Source organism: Pempheris klunzingeri, chromosome 17, assembly GCF_042242105.1.
Source record: "Pempheris klunzingeri isolate RE-2024b chromosome 17, fPemKlu1.hap1, whole genome shotgun sequence".
In the NCBI taxonomy this organism is placed as follows: domain Eukaryota; kingdom Metazoa; phylum Chordata; class Actinopteri; order Acropomatiformes; family Pempheridae; genus Pempheris; species Pempheris klunzingeri.
The window spans coordinates 11,193,879-11,210,645 of NC_092028.1; the positions used below are offsets into that span (position 1 = coordinate 11,193,879).

The 16,767-nt window shown below is 44.4% G+C and overlaps 2 protein-coding genes across 2 annotated transcripts; one reads left to right on the plus strand and one right to left on the minus strand.

Moving 5' to 3' along the window:
- Window positions 1-40: 40 nt before the first annotated feature.
- Window positions 41-10,775, minus strand: top3a (DNA topoisomerase III alpha). Its single transcript, XM_070847698.1, has 19 exons — window positions 10,331-10,775; window positions 9,762-9,821; window positions 9,553-9,626; window positions 9,370-9,445; window positions 8,914-9,022; window positions 8,679-8,822; window positions 8,354-8,524; window positions 7,700-7,800; window positions 6,522-6,596; window positions 6,268-6,350; window positions 5,697-5,907; window positions 5,424-5,609; window positions 5,127-5,256; window positions 4,624-4,737; window positions 4,355-4,520; window positions 4,073-4,219; window positions 3,728-3,850; window positions 1,663-2,420; window positions 41-622 (listed from the first exon to the last, which is right to left on the minus strand). Exons 1-19 carry the CDS (start codon window positions 10,547-10,549, stop codon window positions 459-461), a joined length of 3,111 nt encoding a protein of 1,036 aa, XP_070703799.1. The 5' UTR covers window positions 10,550-10,775; the 3' UTR covers window positions 41-458.
- A 1,382-nt stretch (window positions 10,776-12,157) lies between these two features.
- Window positions 12,158-16,767, plus strand: smcr8a (Smith-Magenis syndrome chromosome region, candidate 8a). The gene is made up of 3 exons (XM_070848046.1): window positions 12,158-12,908; window positions 13,423-15,213; window positions 15,938-16,767. Exons 1-3 carry the CDS (start codon window positions 12,307-12,309, stop codon window positions 16,398-16,400), a joined length of 2,856 nt encoding a protein of 951 aa, XP_070704147.1. The 5' UTR covers window positions 12,158-12,306; the 3' UTR covers window positions 16,401-16,767.

Here is a 16,767-nt window from a genome sequence, read left to right on the forward strand (position 1 = left end):
TGAATAAGCATATTTCCTAAAATGTTGAATTCCTGTAAACATTCTGGGATGCAAAACTGGCCAAACAGATACTAAAAGTTAACAGCAAGATGACGAAAGAAGAGCCATTCATCTTGAACAAGCACACAGAAATTAGGGCACGAAAGGTCTAGTTTAAATTACCTGAGACACAAAATGTCTATGGCATTCCTCTTTTTTTATAATTGGTTTGTATACTGCAACAGTTTTGATTATGATCTGATGTTGTTTTAAGCCACAGTTAATACACGTCTTTGCCTTGCCTTGACTTGACTTTACAGGAAGAGCACCGGGTCTTGGTTAAATACCAGAAGAAGACATCTGCCACCTGTGAGGAGATACTTTCAGTCTGAGTTGTTGCATATTTGACGAATCACACCTGACTCCACACAGTCATAGACTTCGGTAATTCACATTCACATTCTGTCTGTAACCAGCTGTCACCGCTCGGGACAGGTGGCCCGGGTGTGTCCCGGCATGTGGCAAATGCCGCAGGTACGAGGTTTCTTAGCAGCTGGAGGTTTGTTAGTGGTGGCATCTCCCGCTTTCCTCCTTCCCTTCCTCCCTCCGTCTCCGCCACCGTTAAATCCACCACCGAATCCACCTGGCGTTGGGAACAGAGGTCAAACATAGCGTGAGGCGGTTAGAGGTCACAGAGGAAGCACAAGCACAAAAGATTTTTCTGTGTGCTCTGGGACTGATGGCACTGTGTCAGCCTGGTAAGTGGAGGCCTCAGCGTCTCAAACGGGAGTGTTTATGAGTTGTGACAGCTTTTCTTTATCATTAAATAAAGATGAGAAGGATCTTTCTCTCTCTCTCTCTGGTGTTTGATCTGAGCGTACATCTTTTCTGCTTTGCGTGCTCGTATCAGCTCGTATTTTTAATAAACATGGTGTGTTCTACAAAGCACATACAAAGCATCAGCTGACTGCAGGCTCATGGTGCAAATGATATGACAGCAAGAATCATGGAGAACGGTGAGGAATCAAATTAAATGCACAAATGGGTGTTCGTCCCACTAATGTGAAAGAGAAAGTACACAGTAAAGAGCAAAAGCAAAAGTATCCGACGATGGATTCTCCAAAAGTCCCAGCAGATTCTAAAAGTACCAAATATCTAATTCTGTGCTTTTAGATGCAACCACACTCATTTATGTAACCAAGGTGTTTCAGTGATCTATTTTTAATACAAGCAGAATGTGTAGCCCATTTTTAATGCAATGTAGCTGCTAATTGTTAAAAGAAATCCAAGAACGTCTCACTTAACAAGACTAACAGTCAACAATGCAAACATACTGATGTTTAATGGGTATCATGCTTATCTTAGTTTACTGTGTTATTATGCTAACATTTGCTAATTAGCACCAGATTGATCAAAATTTTATGGAAAAATTCTGATTTTGGAAAAGATAAGGTATTTCCAAAGTTATTTCTAATCATCCTAATGTCTGTACCTAACTTCATGGTAATCTAGCTATTAGTTCTAATAGTTGTTTCAGAGTAATAACAAGTTGAATATTTCAAAAGCAAGTTTTAATGTTGTGTGTGTGTCTGTGTGAGGTCCTGAGAGGAGCCCCTGAGAGAGAAGAAGGAAAAAAGGGTGGGGAGAAACAAACCCAAGAAGAGGGTATAGTGTGAGCCTTGCCTGGTGGAGGTGCGCTCTCGTCAGCCCACTGGAAGAAGCCACACTGCTGATCCCTTGGTTTCCCGCAGGTGTGGAACATCCTGCCTTTGTTTGGACCATCCTTCTGAACCGTGCGCGTTACTGCTGTTTCATTACAGTTGCACATCATCTGTCCCACATTTCCGGCTGTACCCCCTTCCGGCCCTCTGCCTCCTCCGGTGGTGTTCCTGAACCCCAGCGAGGGCCTCGGAGGCTGGGAGGTCTGTGGTGCTCTCGGCGGCGGCCCTCGACTCTGCGGTGCTCCCTGCTGACTTGGCTGATCTGCCCACAGGAAGAAGTTGCAGCTCCCAGCATTGCACTTGTAGAACTGGCGACCTTGATTGGGACCGTCTTTACGCACGGTCAGGAGGAGCGCGTCCTGACCGCAGTTACAAACAATGACGTCACTGTTGGCGTCTACAGTGACACCGCCGCCACTCGGTGGATGTTGTGGCTGCGGGGTCCAGGAGGGGACAGGAGGGAGGGAAGGTCGAGGGTTTGAACTTGGGGCTCTGGGGGGGTTTGGTTTTGGGGGCCTTGGAGCTGGTGGACGAGGATCATCTCCTCTTCCTCCCCCTCCTCCCCCTGTCCCACCTCCTCCACCTCCTCCAGCTCCCCCTGCTCTGAGGTATTTAAGGTCCAGCACCTCTCTCAGCGTCTCATCGCATCCACCAATGCAGCCGACAAACTCTAAAGGCATCATGGGAGGGAGGCTGCCCCTGCGGAACTTGAATTTCAACCTGAACAATATAAGACACACAGGGGAGGAATGTTAACAGAGTCATCCTCCAGTCCAGCATGTGTGGTGGAGCTCAAACAACAATATAAAAAATGAACTGTGCTGCTCTGAGCTCTGATTCACCAGTTATTACTGAGCTGTGTACAGTTTATTTTTCATACATCTGCTGTTAGCAGCATCTCAAGTTATCCAACAAGCTGAAACTGCTGGGTGAGATCTGATAAAAAAAAAGGGTGATATTGTTTTAGACTAAGTGCTGAAGTTCAACTTTGAGCTCCAACCACATTGGTTGCTATGGTAACAGATGCTGGTGTGGAGCACTTTGGCTCGATACTAGTGAGCGTGCCCTATATTTGGACTGAGCTGAGGCACGTGCTCAAGGGGTTAACGCCCACTTGCGTAAACAAGGATTTTGACAAGTTTCTTGCACTGCTGAGACTACGGAGAGCTTCATCTGTGTTTGTTTGCACAGCAGAGAGTGCCTACGTACCCTTCTCATTAGTCTAAGAAATGTAAGCTGTGTGCTCAAGGCAAAATAAGGCACTTGATGTTGAAGTGCTGTTTTCAAAGTCGCGTACTTGGTGCGAGTATGAATTGTGATGAGAGGAAATTATGTGCACTGAAGCATCTCACACACAAAGTATTTAGTGCAAAGTAAAACCAAAGCAGAAGGGCAGCAAAATTCAAACCAATTTCAAAGACCATGCATGCAGAGTTATTTCTACATCGGGTTAATTTGACAACCAGGAACTGAAAAAAGCAGCCTTTAGTTGTAAATCAGTGAGGGTTAACTTTTATAGCAATAACATTTAAATGCCATGGTTGTATATGTGTAATTCAGTTCCTTCTCTGCTTTGAAATGTTCTAATGGGGCTCTGTAATGAACAGATTATCAACTGGTCTTCTAAACTTTCATTCATTTTGTCATTTTTTTTTATTTATCTAAACAGACTAGCAATGCCATGGATGTTTTGTGTGTATGGTCTCCAGTTTAAATGAAAGGTTTGGCTTTTAAATCTAGGTTAATGCAATCACCATGTCATGATAAGTTATTTGAACTTCTGTGCAGTTTCCAAATTACTTGAAATAATTTAAATATGACAGTTTACATTGTATGTATGCATAGTTTTATTTTGGTTGTAGAGAACACTTTAGAAGAATTCTTGATTGTAAAATTACAGTGAATAAAGTGCATAATATACATAAAATGTAAACTTATCTTGGTCATAAACAATTTTGCACAGTTCCCTGTGTTGGATGTGTACAGAAATTAAATTTAACATGGTCTCGTATGAAACAAATACTTACATGTGAACGGGGTGCGGCCGACAGGTGAGACAAACGCTGTCATCTCTGCTGACCTCTAGCACCGTGTCGGGGAACCACACTGCTGTCTTACAGGCAGGGTAGCCCACACAGGACAGGTACTTACTGCAGCAGGGTGGAGGACAGGTGGAGCAGTGTAGTTATATAGAGCAAGAATAACACAGCATGAATTTGATAGATTGTTCTACATCTATGTCACCTTGAGGGAGATGAGGGGATATAAGAGGTGCTGAATTAAAATCTAAAGTTCTGCGAGAAACACAGCATTTTTGTTTTCTTATATATTAATAATATAGTTTTAAGCTTCTGTGCTTTGTCTTGTCTTACCTGTTCCCCTCCCTCTTCTTCTTCAGCACCATGTCCCGCCCACAGTGAGGGCACTTCCTGACCGGCAGCTGGATCTCCATGTCCTGCTGCACTGCCTCAGTGATCTCCTGAGCTGCGCCCAGATATGGCACCAGGGCTTCGTCTAACCTGAGGTAACAGCAAAAAAATTACTTCTCCCCTTCGTCACAACAACCAACAGCCAGCAATGATAACAGGGCAGGTGAAACTAATCCAAATGAATTGGAAATACACAAATTTACTATAATATAAATCCTAACTAACTTCTTTGCCTTCCTGGCGGACTCGATGAAAACGGTTTTGTATTTCTGGATGTGGTGCTGCAGCACGCTCTGTTTGTCCTTCCTGCCCTCTGATACCAGCTTGAGATCCGCCTCCAATTCAGCACGCAGATTTGGTTTGGACATCTCATAGCCCATGGAGTTGTAACCTAAACAAACGCACACATATTTGTGTAGATGATAATTTATTTATTTACTTATTTGGGTGACAACTGCTGTGTGTGTGTGCTGTGTGTGCGTGTGTGTGCATACCCTCCACCAGTCCCATGCCAAGCTCTCCAGGGAGAAACCTCTGGTCAGCTGTCAAGCCCACATACATGCGACTCTTTATAGTCTCAATGTGATCTGCATGGGTTGCATCGGTGCCTATGACAAACACAGTTCATACACTTCAGTTCATATTAGACACCAAACAGTTCCTCCTCAACAAACAACAATTCTATGTTGACTTGACAAGCGGGTCACTAAGGTGTTTTCTGAGTTTTATTTAATTCACTAAATAAACACAAAATAGATGGTCCCATTTAATATATAAATGGTCTGATTTAATTGAGACATTTCGGCGACATTTATTATACCAAAATATATGATGATATTGTGAAACTATATATACAGCAACAGAAAATGTGGTTTTATGTGAATTTCACTGATGGAATGGGAGTCAAATTTTTGGCAATGGCGTATTGTCATCAATACTTTGTTAGTGGTTGGCACACGTTAAAAACTGTGTCCGTCTGTATGTGTTTTCACTGTACCAATGCCATGCTTCTCCATCAGCGATATGAGGTCGGCTTCAGTGAGCAGCTGCGGAGGACTCGTCTGTCCGTCTGTCATCTCGATAGCGGAGGGCTGGAACTGGGAGTTCTGCTCATACACTGGAATCACCTAACACATACAAATCAGGTTTATTGGGATATATCTCACACAAGCAAGTATAACAAGTAGTTTAATTAATTTAGAAGCCTTGTGATGAATAAGCTCAGATAAACAAAAATATCAGTGTAGTGAGTTCACAGAGTTCATAGTCTGTCATCAATGCAAACACAACGTACCTTGGTGCTCCACCTGTCATATGGATAAACGTCCAGGTAGTTTCTTGCAATGATCATGAGTCCCGAAGTGGAGAACTTCTCCTGGGCGATGTCTATGTCCACCACGGTCTCTTGCCCCAGAGCATCCTGGGATACACAAGCCAGGAAGTGCCGGACAATGAACTCATACAAACGTCCTTCGTTGCCCTGGACACAGAAGAATCATAACTTTTTTAGTCCACTTGTCATTATTGTTTAAAGAAATGTCTTCAGATTTGTGTTTGTTTGACCTACTTGTAGTGTATGGCTGTACTTGGTGGGGTGTATGGGGGGGTGGGCTTGGTCAGATTTCTTGCCCTGCCGTGGATTGGGACCCCCAGGCTGGTCAAGCACCCGCTGGGCGAACGTCCCCCAGACTGGGCTTTGTGTCTGCTGCTCCACCAGGGGGCCGAGAGGCAGGTTTGCAGGAAAAATGTTTGTCTCTGTACGGGGGTAGCTGATATACCTGAGCACACACAGTCAACTTCACAGAGAGAACGCTTTGGAAAAAGTGACATTGCAGGTAAACTTATCTATTAGGCGCCTGAAACATGCAACCTTGCCAGATGGTGACTTCTAATGTACAAAAATAGGCATGACTTTGAGGTGGTGTAAACAAAAAATGCATATGACCATTTCACTGACACCACAAAGCCTCAAATAAGGTGGCTTCAGGCCAGCGATCTGACTGAAACAAGTTCAAATGAAACATGAAAAATAATGTGGGAGGATAAACTGATAAGAACATTAAGCATATGGTCTGACTAAGACAATACGTTACTGTGTGGACAGCAGTATGCATGCACATTATCTAACATGCACTCACCCTTGGGTATAGAGTTTTTCTGCAATTTTCATGGTCTCTTTAGCGCTTATTCTTAGCTTCCGAGATGCCAGTTTCTCCATTTCCTGTTGGTGAGATAAAGGTAGAAGTCTGTTCAGAGTGGAACAAATTAGCGAGGGGGTTTTGTTAGGAGGATCCAGGACACAGACAGACAAAATGTTTTTTTACACCATTAAGAGACACCTTTTCTGATGCAGCGTATGTACAAGTGTGGCTCTTTGACTTTGCATACTTACCACAGTGTCCAAAGGCAACGGTCTCCACTTGCTCTTGGGTTTGCTGGTTACTGAGGTGACTGTTGCTATGGGATCCTGGAAATGAATGAAAGGATGTTCTCATGTGTACTTTTCTACACGTGGCTTTTAGCCCAATTTATTCAGGCAAGTCGACAACACATTCAGATTTACAGCTGTGTCCTCCGGAGAACATAGCTGCAGGTGGAGGAGAGGTTACACACATGTGGATGCATTTACACCACAAAGTAGACACACACACACACACACACACACACACACACACACACACACACACACACGCATGCACACACACACGCACACGCACACAATTGGTCAGTCACAGTCCATGGTGCCTTTTTAGGTGGGCAATTATCAGTGTATTTTTGCAGTTTTTCAGTATGAATACATTTTTCACCCATTATTTTTTTTTTCTTTTCCCATTTTGTCTTTATTCGATTGCAATAGTTGTGATACAGACATGAAACATGGGAAAGAGAATGGGGTTTGACATGTAACAATGTGCCCAGTGTGTAAACGAACATAAGAGGTCACGGCGGTTCAGGTTTTCAAGTTTTGGTGACATAGCAATTCAAATTACCTTATTTAATTAGCATATTATGAGAATAGAACATAACCACCTAAAGGACTGAGGGATTATAGGAAATATAATAATATAATATATATATATATATAATATAATATAAGAAAAATAGCACAAATAAAAATGCTCATCATTCAGAACTTCAGTGTTACATTCACATGCATAAACTAATAAAGTAAGCAGCATAACAAAATCGATAATGTGACTGACTTAAATGACTTTTGATAGTCACGGGTTTGGCCTTTCCTTGCAGATGTAAACAACTCAGCGATGTTTAAAGTCTCTGCTGAAGTGTTATCTGCACAGCACACATTAAATAGAAAATGGCTTAAAAGAACCTCAGATTTGTCACATCAACTGTTCTAAACAATGAACTCACAATAGCAACAGCTGACTGACCTAAAAAGTGTACCAGTACATCTTGATGTTGATCAACACAAATCAACTTCAAATTCTAATATTAAGGAGGACTTAAGAGATTTCTAATTCATTTTAAGACTCCAACAGAGAGCCTATCAACGCATGGATTCATATCTATACGCAGTAATGTGCCCAGTATAAACGCGCAGGCACGTACCTCCATGCAGATCTGGTACAGCACCAGACAAGCTGTGTGGTTGAAGAGACGGTTTCTTTTCCAGTTGAACTCTACAGTGTCCTCCTCCACCTCATGCAGCACTGAGACAAGGACAGACATAAAGAATAGAAGGACTGAACAGGACTGAGTATCACAATAAAGACAACAATAAAGGAAGGAGTCTCTGCCTGTCTGTATTCTTCACTTTTCTCAACAACTGTTCATTTGGTCAACTTAACACTTGGAGAGTGTATTGCTGGGCACCCGGGGAAGTGCAGTGTGAGTTGTTTAAATCTGCAAATTTGAAGATATCACTAAAATACAACTTGACCTCTCAAATATGCCGACACTAATACCACCTCTCTGATATGGCGGCCTCTCTACCTCAGATGTGTATGCATAACATGAGAACTGTTCATCCGATTGACTTCATACTTGGTGGATATATTGCTGACGACCAACGGGAGTACAGTGTTAAGTGACGTCACTTGGATGAGAGGTACAAAAGGTGCAAACAATCAGCCTCTGAACAGGCACACATCCCCCCCCACATCGTAGCCAAGTATTCAGCCCGCTCTGAACAACGCTGCACTAGTCAGTTTAAATTCTGAATACCTACATCTCCATTGGATCTGTGTGTGGGTGAATTAGTACCTTTGATCTTGTAGAACGTCTCAGGTATGAAAGCCTGGATGGCTTTGAAGCGCTCCACAACGAAGCCCAGAGTGGGAAACTGACAGCTGCCATATGAGATCAGCTGGTTGGCCAGAGACTCTGGAAAGATCCTCTGCAGGCGAAGTGTCTGGAATCGAGTGAAAGATGCACCTGAGGAAGATAAGCACAGGAGAGAGAACGGGGTGTGGTTATGCTGTATGAACCATTTACTGTCGGGCCATCCCATAATTGTGAAGGAATCTTTTTCACCTGCGTTTGTATGTAATCATGTATTATTCTGTGCAGTTTCAGAGCGCTACCTTACCTATCCGCAGGTCCAGCTCCTGACGGACGTCGACAGCATCGCTGATGTTAGCATCTGGCTCCGTTAGCGTCTCACAAGCTCTCCGAATAGAGTTGGTGGTGATCTCAGAAAACTTTGCCCGAAAGACTTGTAAATTTGGCTTCACTAAAAACCACACATACAAAACACACACACTCGATTAGGAGGGACGATCTGTGGATGACAACAAAACAGTCCACACATAATACTATTATACCTGCTTTGCAGACATCTATGACTTCAAAGCCAATGTTTTCTCCCTCTCTGTCACAATCAGTCCAAATGACCAAGGCCTGACACTGCCTCACCTCTTTCTCCAGGGTCCGCTAAAGAGATAGAGTGGCAGCGAAAAGAACAAGGCAGGAAAAAAGAGGATTTGATTGAAAAAAGTCTTTCACATCCATTTCTGTTATCCATATTCATCATTATTTCCTTTAAATGAAAATGAAAAGGGTTGCCCTCTACTGCTGAGAGATGAGAAAGCAAAAAAATGTTCATCATCTGGGCAAGGACTTAAACTGCCACAGTGACTATTACTAATATCAATCAAACCTCAAAATAACACACACAATGTGGTTAAAGACAGATCCCATGGGGATCATCATGCAAATACCAAGTCAAGATTTGTCTTTTGATTTGTGACTCCTGAAAGGACGGACAGTAAATAACATACCTTGATTTGTATCATGTTATCTGGACAATACTTCTCAACCTCAGCATCAAATAACAGCACAGGATTGCAACTGTGCCTTTGGAGAGAAAAGATGCAAATACAATCCGTTGTTATGACACTGTGTGATGCTACATATACAAAAAAAAAAAAAAAGAAAAACAACAGGATACTACTTTAACTCACCATTTCTGGAACGGTGCTTTAAACTCCATAGCCAGTAAATGGCCTGATACTGATGTCATTGTCACTGTCACATTCTGGAGAAATAATGAAACCAGAATAGTCAGACTACGCAAAACACAAAAGACCAGATATACAGGTGCATGTGTACATATATATATATATATATATATATGTATATATATATATATTATTTCATTGTATTCACCTACCTGACCAAAGAGATGATATTCATACTCATAGATCTTGTTAAACTTTGACATCCCCTCCCTCTGAAATGGAAAAGACGATAATAAATAGAGGAACAACAGAGGAGAAAACATTAAGGAACAACAGGGGTTCCCCATTTGTCCCACTTATCATTTGTATAAATAACTCTGACTATAAATAACTCTGTTTTATGATTTCTCAATATGGATTACTATTGTGGGATGCATGATCAGTTGCAGATTTTTTTTCTTGATTCATTGTTTGGTATATAAAATGTCAGGGAAATAGTAGAAAATCACAACTTTGTAACAATTTTGTAATCCAGTGTGGGGTGGGCCACACACAAACTGGAACAATTCACTCACAATGAGGAGGCAAATTTATCCCTGAATTCTCATATTGGAGAAACTGGAAACAGCAAACATTTGATTTGAAATAGGACTTAAACGAATGATCAATGATCGAAATAGTTTCCACTCTCTGTCCATTGATGAATCGTGGCAGCATTATACTGACTGTTGACACTATCTGTTGGGGGGTTTTGTTGTGGTGGTGAGGGGACGGGACTGACCCTCCTGGACCTGCCGCTGGACATGATCTCTGAGATCCCTTTGGCTGCATCATTCTTCTCGGCAACACACAGGACCCGCTTGATCTGAGCCCGGCTCCGGATCATGTCTGCCTGCTGCGTTTGGTCCGGACACAGACCTCTCTGCACCGCACAGAAGCCCCTCCGTCGGACCCCTAGTCCCGACTGAAGCAAAGATCTCCCGAGGAGGTGCACTAGCATACCTGGCAGCTCTCACATGAAGCAGCCGGTCTCTCCGCTGTATTAGCATGTTAGCTGGCGTGGCTGTTAGCTAAAGCCATCGTATCCACTCCCAAACACTCCAAAGAGCAACAAAAATGGCCACCAGTCCTCTAACTACACTCACGGTAAATTAAGTGGAGGAAGATACGCTAACCCATCAAACTTTTGTTAGTTAATAACTTTATGAGGAGACACATCGACCTCTGACAGCGGTACTGTTAGCTGGCTGTTTACAAATTCCCCGCCCGCCTGTCAAACTCTGCCGTAATCAAGGTCGTAATACTGTCGTAAAATCCAGGTACTACCAACTACTACTGAATAAATACGTTTATAATAATAATTCAATAACTATTACTATTGTCCACATGCAATGTGCAGCACGTCTTGTATTATTATCAATTGTACATTTTTCATAATAATCATTAGGTAAATGATAATGTTAACGTTACATAGAAAATCCACCCTAAATCTGAATTTGCACTTTGACATTTCAGAATCTGCAAAACAATTTAGTGGGGTTTTTTTTAAATAAAATCTACAGATTCAGTATTTTTAGATGTGGTATATTTGAATTTGACAACTTTCTGACCATATAACCAAGCAATTTTTACTCAGCCAAAATTCCTGACAGTAAAGTGGGAGCTCTGAAAAGGCCTTCATGTCAAGTCACATTTTATTTACAGGTCTATGATTTCATAACAATTCTGTATGGGAAGAATAGAGCATGTAATCAGACAGATCTTGAAGCTCAATTTGATTTGCAGAGTAATTTCAGGACGCATGCAAACTTCCTTTTGAATCAAACCTGCAGTAATACCACTGAACAACTTCCAAAATAAACAATATGTGAAAAATGAAAAATGTTGAGATGTTTGAGGGACTGATGTGACCCCAGTATTTCTAAAGTCCTGGGAATTAAAGCTGCTTTAATTAAAGACAAATACCTTGTAAACTGTAAAATAAAAATGTATGACGGAGTGACTTTAAAGGAAACGTATCACAAACTCATTATGATCATGTAAAGTACTCATCTGTTAAATTTCTGTTTCAGGGTGGAATTTCTCCAGATGGGCGGAGAAGCGGTCACCTGACATGTCTACAACCAGCTGGGTAAATATGGCGTCTGTCTCAGGATGTGAAAATGACATGTAGCGCTTCTCTGCTACGCTGTTTTCTGTCGCACCAACTCCAGCTCCCAGCGCACTGACGCGATGGACACGAAGACATGAAGAGGACGAAGAGAGGAGCGCTGCACTGATGCTGCCTTCATCTGTTGTTTTTGTCGCCCGCACAGCTTGAATGCTCCGCTGTCTGCCCGGATCCTGCGACTGGCGCAAGATAATTGCTTTTGTTAACAGACACACTGATTTGTATTTCTGTCGAGGCGTCTGGTTTCATTTTTATCTGACAAAAATCAAGGCTCTTGTCCTGTAGACTGGCTCCTGCAGGGCCACAGCTGGATTTTGGGCCCACTTTGCTTTGGGACCCCCCCCCCCCCCCCCCTTTTTTTTTTTTTAAATGATAAAATGAGCTTGATTTTTGTGGATCTTCTCCATATGTGGGCTGCTAGAATGAACAGATCTTATAACCTCTGTAAGAAATGTGCAGCAGAATGATCAATCTAACTGTGCTTTACATGGCTGCCGTCCACAGCTGTGCTCTGACAGCTGGTTTATGACTATTGGTTGTGCTGCCCAGTGTGTTGTGTTTCCCATGCCTCGCTTAACAACACCACTATGATAGGCTCACCTGACGTGGTGGCTTTCACTAAAGAGGAAGAGTATGGGCAGACACATCCTGATCCCTTGGCTCTCCCCGAGGAGTTCTCTGTTCCCCTCCATCCCCTGGCTGACTCCAACCCCTGGGCCAAGACCTCCTACGCCAAGTTCACCAAAGACTTCATCCTCATCTCTGAGTTCTCTGAGCAGGTGGGCCCCCAGCCTCTCCTCACCATCCCAGATGACCCCAAAGTCTGTGGCACCTTCGATCTCAACTACTTCTCCCTTCGCATCATGTCAGTGGACTACCAGGCCTCCTTCGTGGGGCACCCGCCTGGCAGTGGCTACCCAAGGCTCAGCTTTGTGGAGGACTCGAGGGTGGTGCTGGGCGACTCAAAGGAGGGGGCGTTCGCCTACGTCCATCACCTTACGCTTTACGACCTGGAGGCGAGGGGCTTTGTGCGACCATTCTGCATGGCGTATGTTTCAGCAGATGAGAGGAAAATCATGCTGCAGTTTCAGGAGCTGTCCCTCCGCTTCTCACAGGCCTCTGAGTGTCTGAAGGCTGGGAACAGGAGAGCTTTTGCCAAGGAACTCCAGAGGAAACTTCGGGACCTCGAGTAAGAACTTCAATTCAACCTTGCAACTCTTACACCACACAGGGTTCAATAGGAATTTATGAAATCCAAATCAATTAACATTTATTAACAATTAACAATTAATGAAAATACTCTGGAGTTTTCCCTGCTGAAACCTCAAACCCAACCAAAATCGATATTGTATCTTGGTCCATAAAAAAACTGCAATTCATCAAATAGCCAAAACCAACTGATGAGCAGTAAATCCGCAATTTTTGGGGTCTCATGGAAGTTCCACGCTTTGTTCATTTCGTAATCCAGCCGTGAGTAATAGTACTTCCATAGTGGTAAAAGTGAGCAACCAATAGAGCAGCAATGCCATCCCCGTGCTCCGAGCATGTCTAACAACATAACTGAATCCTAACCCTGATCTTACAGTTAATAATGTGCCCTGCTGCAGGTGTTTCTTGTGTAGAGGTTTCTCATTTACGCTGACTGTTTTCGCTGTGCCGGTATGAACACGTGTGAACCAGTAGCTCTGTTTTCTTCCCTGCAGGTACACTCACTCTGTGCTGCAGAAGGAGGAGGGCCTGCAGAGAGAGGCGGGGCGTCAGTGCATGTACTCTGCTCATGCTGTGGAGAAGGCCAACGAGCTGGCAAACGTGGAAAAGAGCATCTACGAACACAGAGACCTGCTGAGACAGATCAGCTCCTACCATCTACGTCCACGCCGAGATCCTCATGCAGTCACCTGCCAGAAATGTATAACTGAGTGCTTGAGTGAGTGTGAGCAGCTGTTAGAGAAATACGCCAAGCTTGCCAAACCTTTCAGTTACACTGACAAACTGGAGAAAGGGGAGGAAGGGCAGGGTCAGATTAATGATGGAGGGGGTGAAGAAGAGGACGAGGAGGAGGATGAGGGCGTTAAACGCAGGCCGTCCTACACGCCGCAGCTGATCAAAGCTAAGTCTGCAAAATGTTTCGACAAGCGCCTGAAGACCCTGCAAGAGCTGTGCGACAACACTTTCTACGAGGCCACTGTCGCGCTCCTGAAGGAGACAGAGAGGAGTTTCCGGGGGGACCTGTGTTACCTGCACACACGCCGCTTGGACAGGATGCTACGCAGGAAACAGAGGGTTACCAACTTCCTGTTTGAGGAGGACCTCGTTGATGGTGATGAGGATGAGGAGGAAACACTGAAACCATTCTGTGCTGTGAACCATGCTGTAGATAACTATACACTCCACTTAAATCCACCTCCTATTGTGCTCGGACCAGAACCTCTAGAGCTAGATCCTCTGGACCCTCCAGATTCTCTAGACCCAGCCTCTGAGACCAGCCATACCCAAGAGAGTGAGCTTGGGCTTGTGGGGACCCATCTGGAGTCCTCCCCCTCAGACCAGACTCTGGAGACCCAGGAGAGCTCGGATGGGACCAAAGGAAGCTTTAGCAGCGATAAGAGTGGGATGGGTCAGGCAGAGAGGCAACAGAATCTAGCGAGTATGACGTCAGAAGGTGCGGATCCTGATTCTGACCTGACCCCTGACCCTGACCATAACACTGACCTGGAGAGGGAGAGCAGCAGTGAAGACATGGAGACCACTGCGGGGGAGGATGAGGGTGACAACGAGGGAGAGCAGACGCCTGTGTCTTTGCTGGAAGTGGTGTCTGAGCTGGAGGCCAGCAGGGAGGATGAGTGTGTGGGAGTAACCGATGGGGCTTGTGAGATAGAGTCTGACTTGTTGGTTCCCATAGACACAGCATGCTGTATGTCCCAAGAGGGCTTCCTTTATGAGGCTTCTGCCCCGGAATTGGTGCCTCATCTCAGCCAAAGCTCCCATACACAGCCCTGTCAAACCTCCGTGGTCAACCAGGAGCCCCAGGCCCTACTTCCACTCCAGGACGATTACGCTGTAGGTACTCCTTGCTCAGAAAGCCCCGCAGCCGGGCTGGAGCTGCCCGTGGGGCTGCTTGGAGATGCAGTTCCACGCACATCAGCGGAGGATGGGTCAGACTGCACCATGAGTGCTTCTACAGGTTCTGATCGGGCTACCTCACCTCTTGGCTACGGGGGGGTGGTGACCCTACGTCAAAGGAAGAAGGCTGGACAAGGAGCCCTAAGGTTTGTCCGACAGTACCCCTTTGCCATGCAAGCTCTATGGTGCCTGCTGAGCGGCAGAACCCTGGTGGTGCTTGGGGCAGATGAGGGGAGAGTCCGCAGACTGGTCGCTGCTCTGGCCCTCTTTGTGCCTGGTCCTGGGAAATGTGGGGAGAAGGTTCAAGCCTGGCTGTCCTGTCCCTTCACACTCACTGACCTGCAGAGGTGGAAACTCATTGGATTGCAAAGGTATTTCCAGTTTGCATTAATAATATAAAATATAATGCTTTTATATGATTTAATATAAAAGCATTTAACCAACATGACAATACAAATGATGATGACAGATGTTGTAACTAACATAGATTTACTAGAACATTGCGCTTGCTCACAAAACCTTAGATAGTCTGCATCCGTGTGAAGTTTGAAAATGATGGCATATTTAGTATTTGTAGTTTGTAATCCTACTGTTACTCACCTGCTGTGACTCAGACTGCGATGACTCACACAACTTACTATTCAACAATAAAACCTCCAGCCTCACAGCTGTCCTTGAACCTCTTTTTCATTACCGATCACCTTTACATTTCATGTCTCATTGACTGAGGCATGAAATGTGGGGAGAATGAGGAGGCACTTGGCTGCATTCAAATTTTCTGAATCGTGACACCACTGTGACTGTGATATCGAACTGTGAATTTTCTTCTTTATATCACTGCTGTTAATGTAGAGCATCTCTGCAGACATGCCTGTATATTTATATGTAGCTGTTAGCTGTTGTACAATTACTACAAAAAAAGTAAAAGCCAAGCATTTCTATTTGAATTGCAACAAAACAGCTGCTAATTTTTACAGGGTCTCCGATGTGCAGATTTTGTTAACCCTGACATATTTTGCCATCATGAGGCAAAATTACACATGCAAACTGTAATATGCAAAAACATTCATTTCAGTATCTGTCTGTCCCCCACAGAGTAGCATCACCTGTGGGTTCCAGCATGCTTTACTCGCTGTCACGCTACAGTCGCTACATCTCCATCCTGGATGCCGACCAGAAGACCTTGCGCTGTCCGTCCTATAGTGGCCAACTCCTTGCCAACATAGCCGACCACCGCACCTACATCCGCCGCGGTTCCACCTACTTCCTTCACTTGCAGAGCACGCTCTGTCGCCTGGCAGCCAAGGCCTTCCTGTTTACCTTCACCCACCACCTCCACCTGCCGGTAAGCTCCACAGAAGGGCCCGAAGTCGTGGAGGGCCGGCGCCGCTGCTTCCTGCAGGAGCAGCTGGGGCTGGGCGAGGAGGACAGCCAGATACTGCTCTACCTCAGCCAGCTCATCACTCAGCATTACCTACAGCCCGTCGGCGGGAGTGGTGCTGCGGCAGCAACTTGTTTTAGTTTTAACTACACCACCAGCGTTTTATACAAAATCTAATATTATACTGGGAGGACGATTCCCACACACATTTTAACAGAATTCATCTTTGACCCATTGCTTTTTAATGGACCAAAGGTGATATTAATAAGGTCTACGGTCTTTTTAGTTTCAGGACAAACTCTGCACTGGTTATTGTTTTATTTGTGTGATCTCTCTCTCTCTCTCTCTGCCTTGCTGTCTTTTTCTCTTGCTTTTTTCCTCTGTGTGCCGGAAAAAAAGGAGTCAGAGTAAGTGGAGAATGTCAGTGAGTGGTTTACTTGCGTGTATTTGCTTCAGAGCATGTTGACACTTACAAACACACATAACCGAGCAGATGAATGTCGGCTCTGCTTATTGTTCGGTGTTTTTTCACTAACATGGAAAA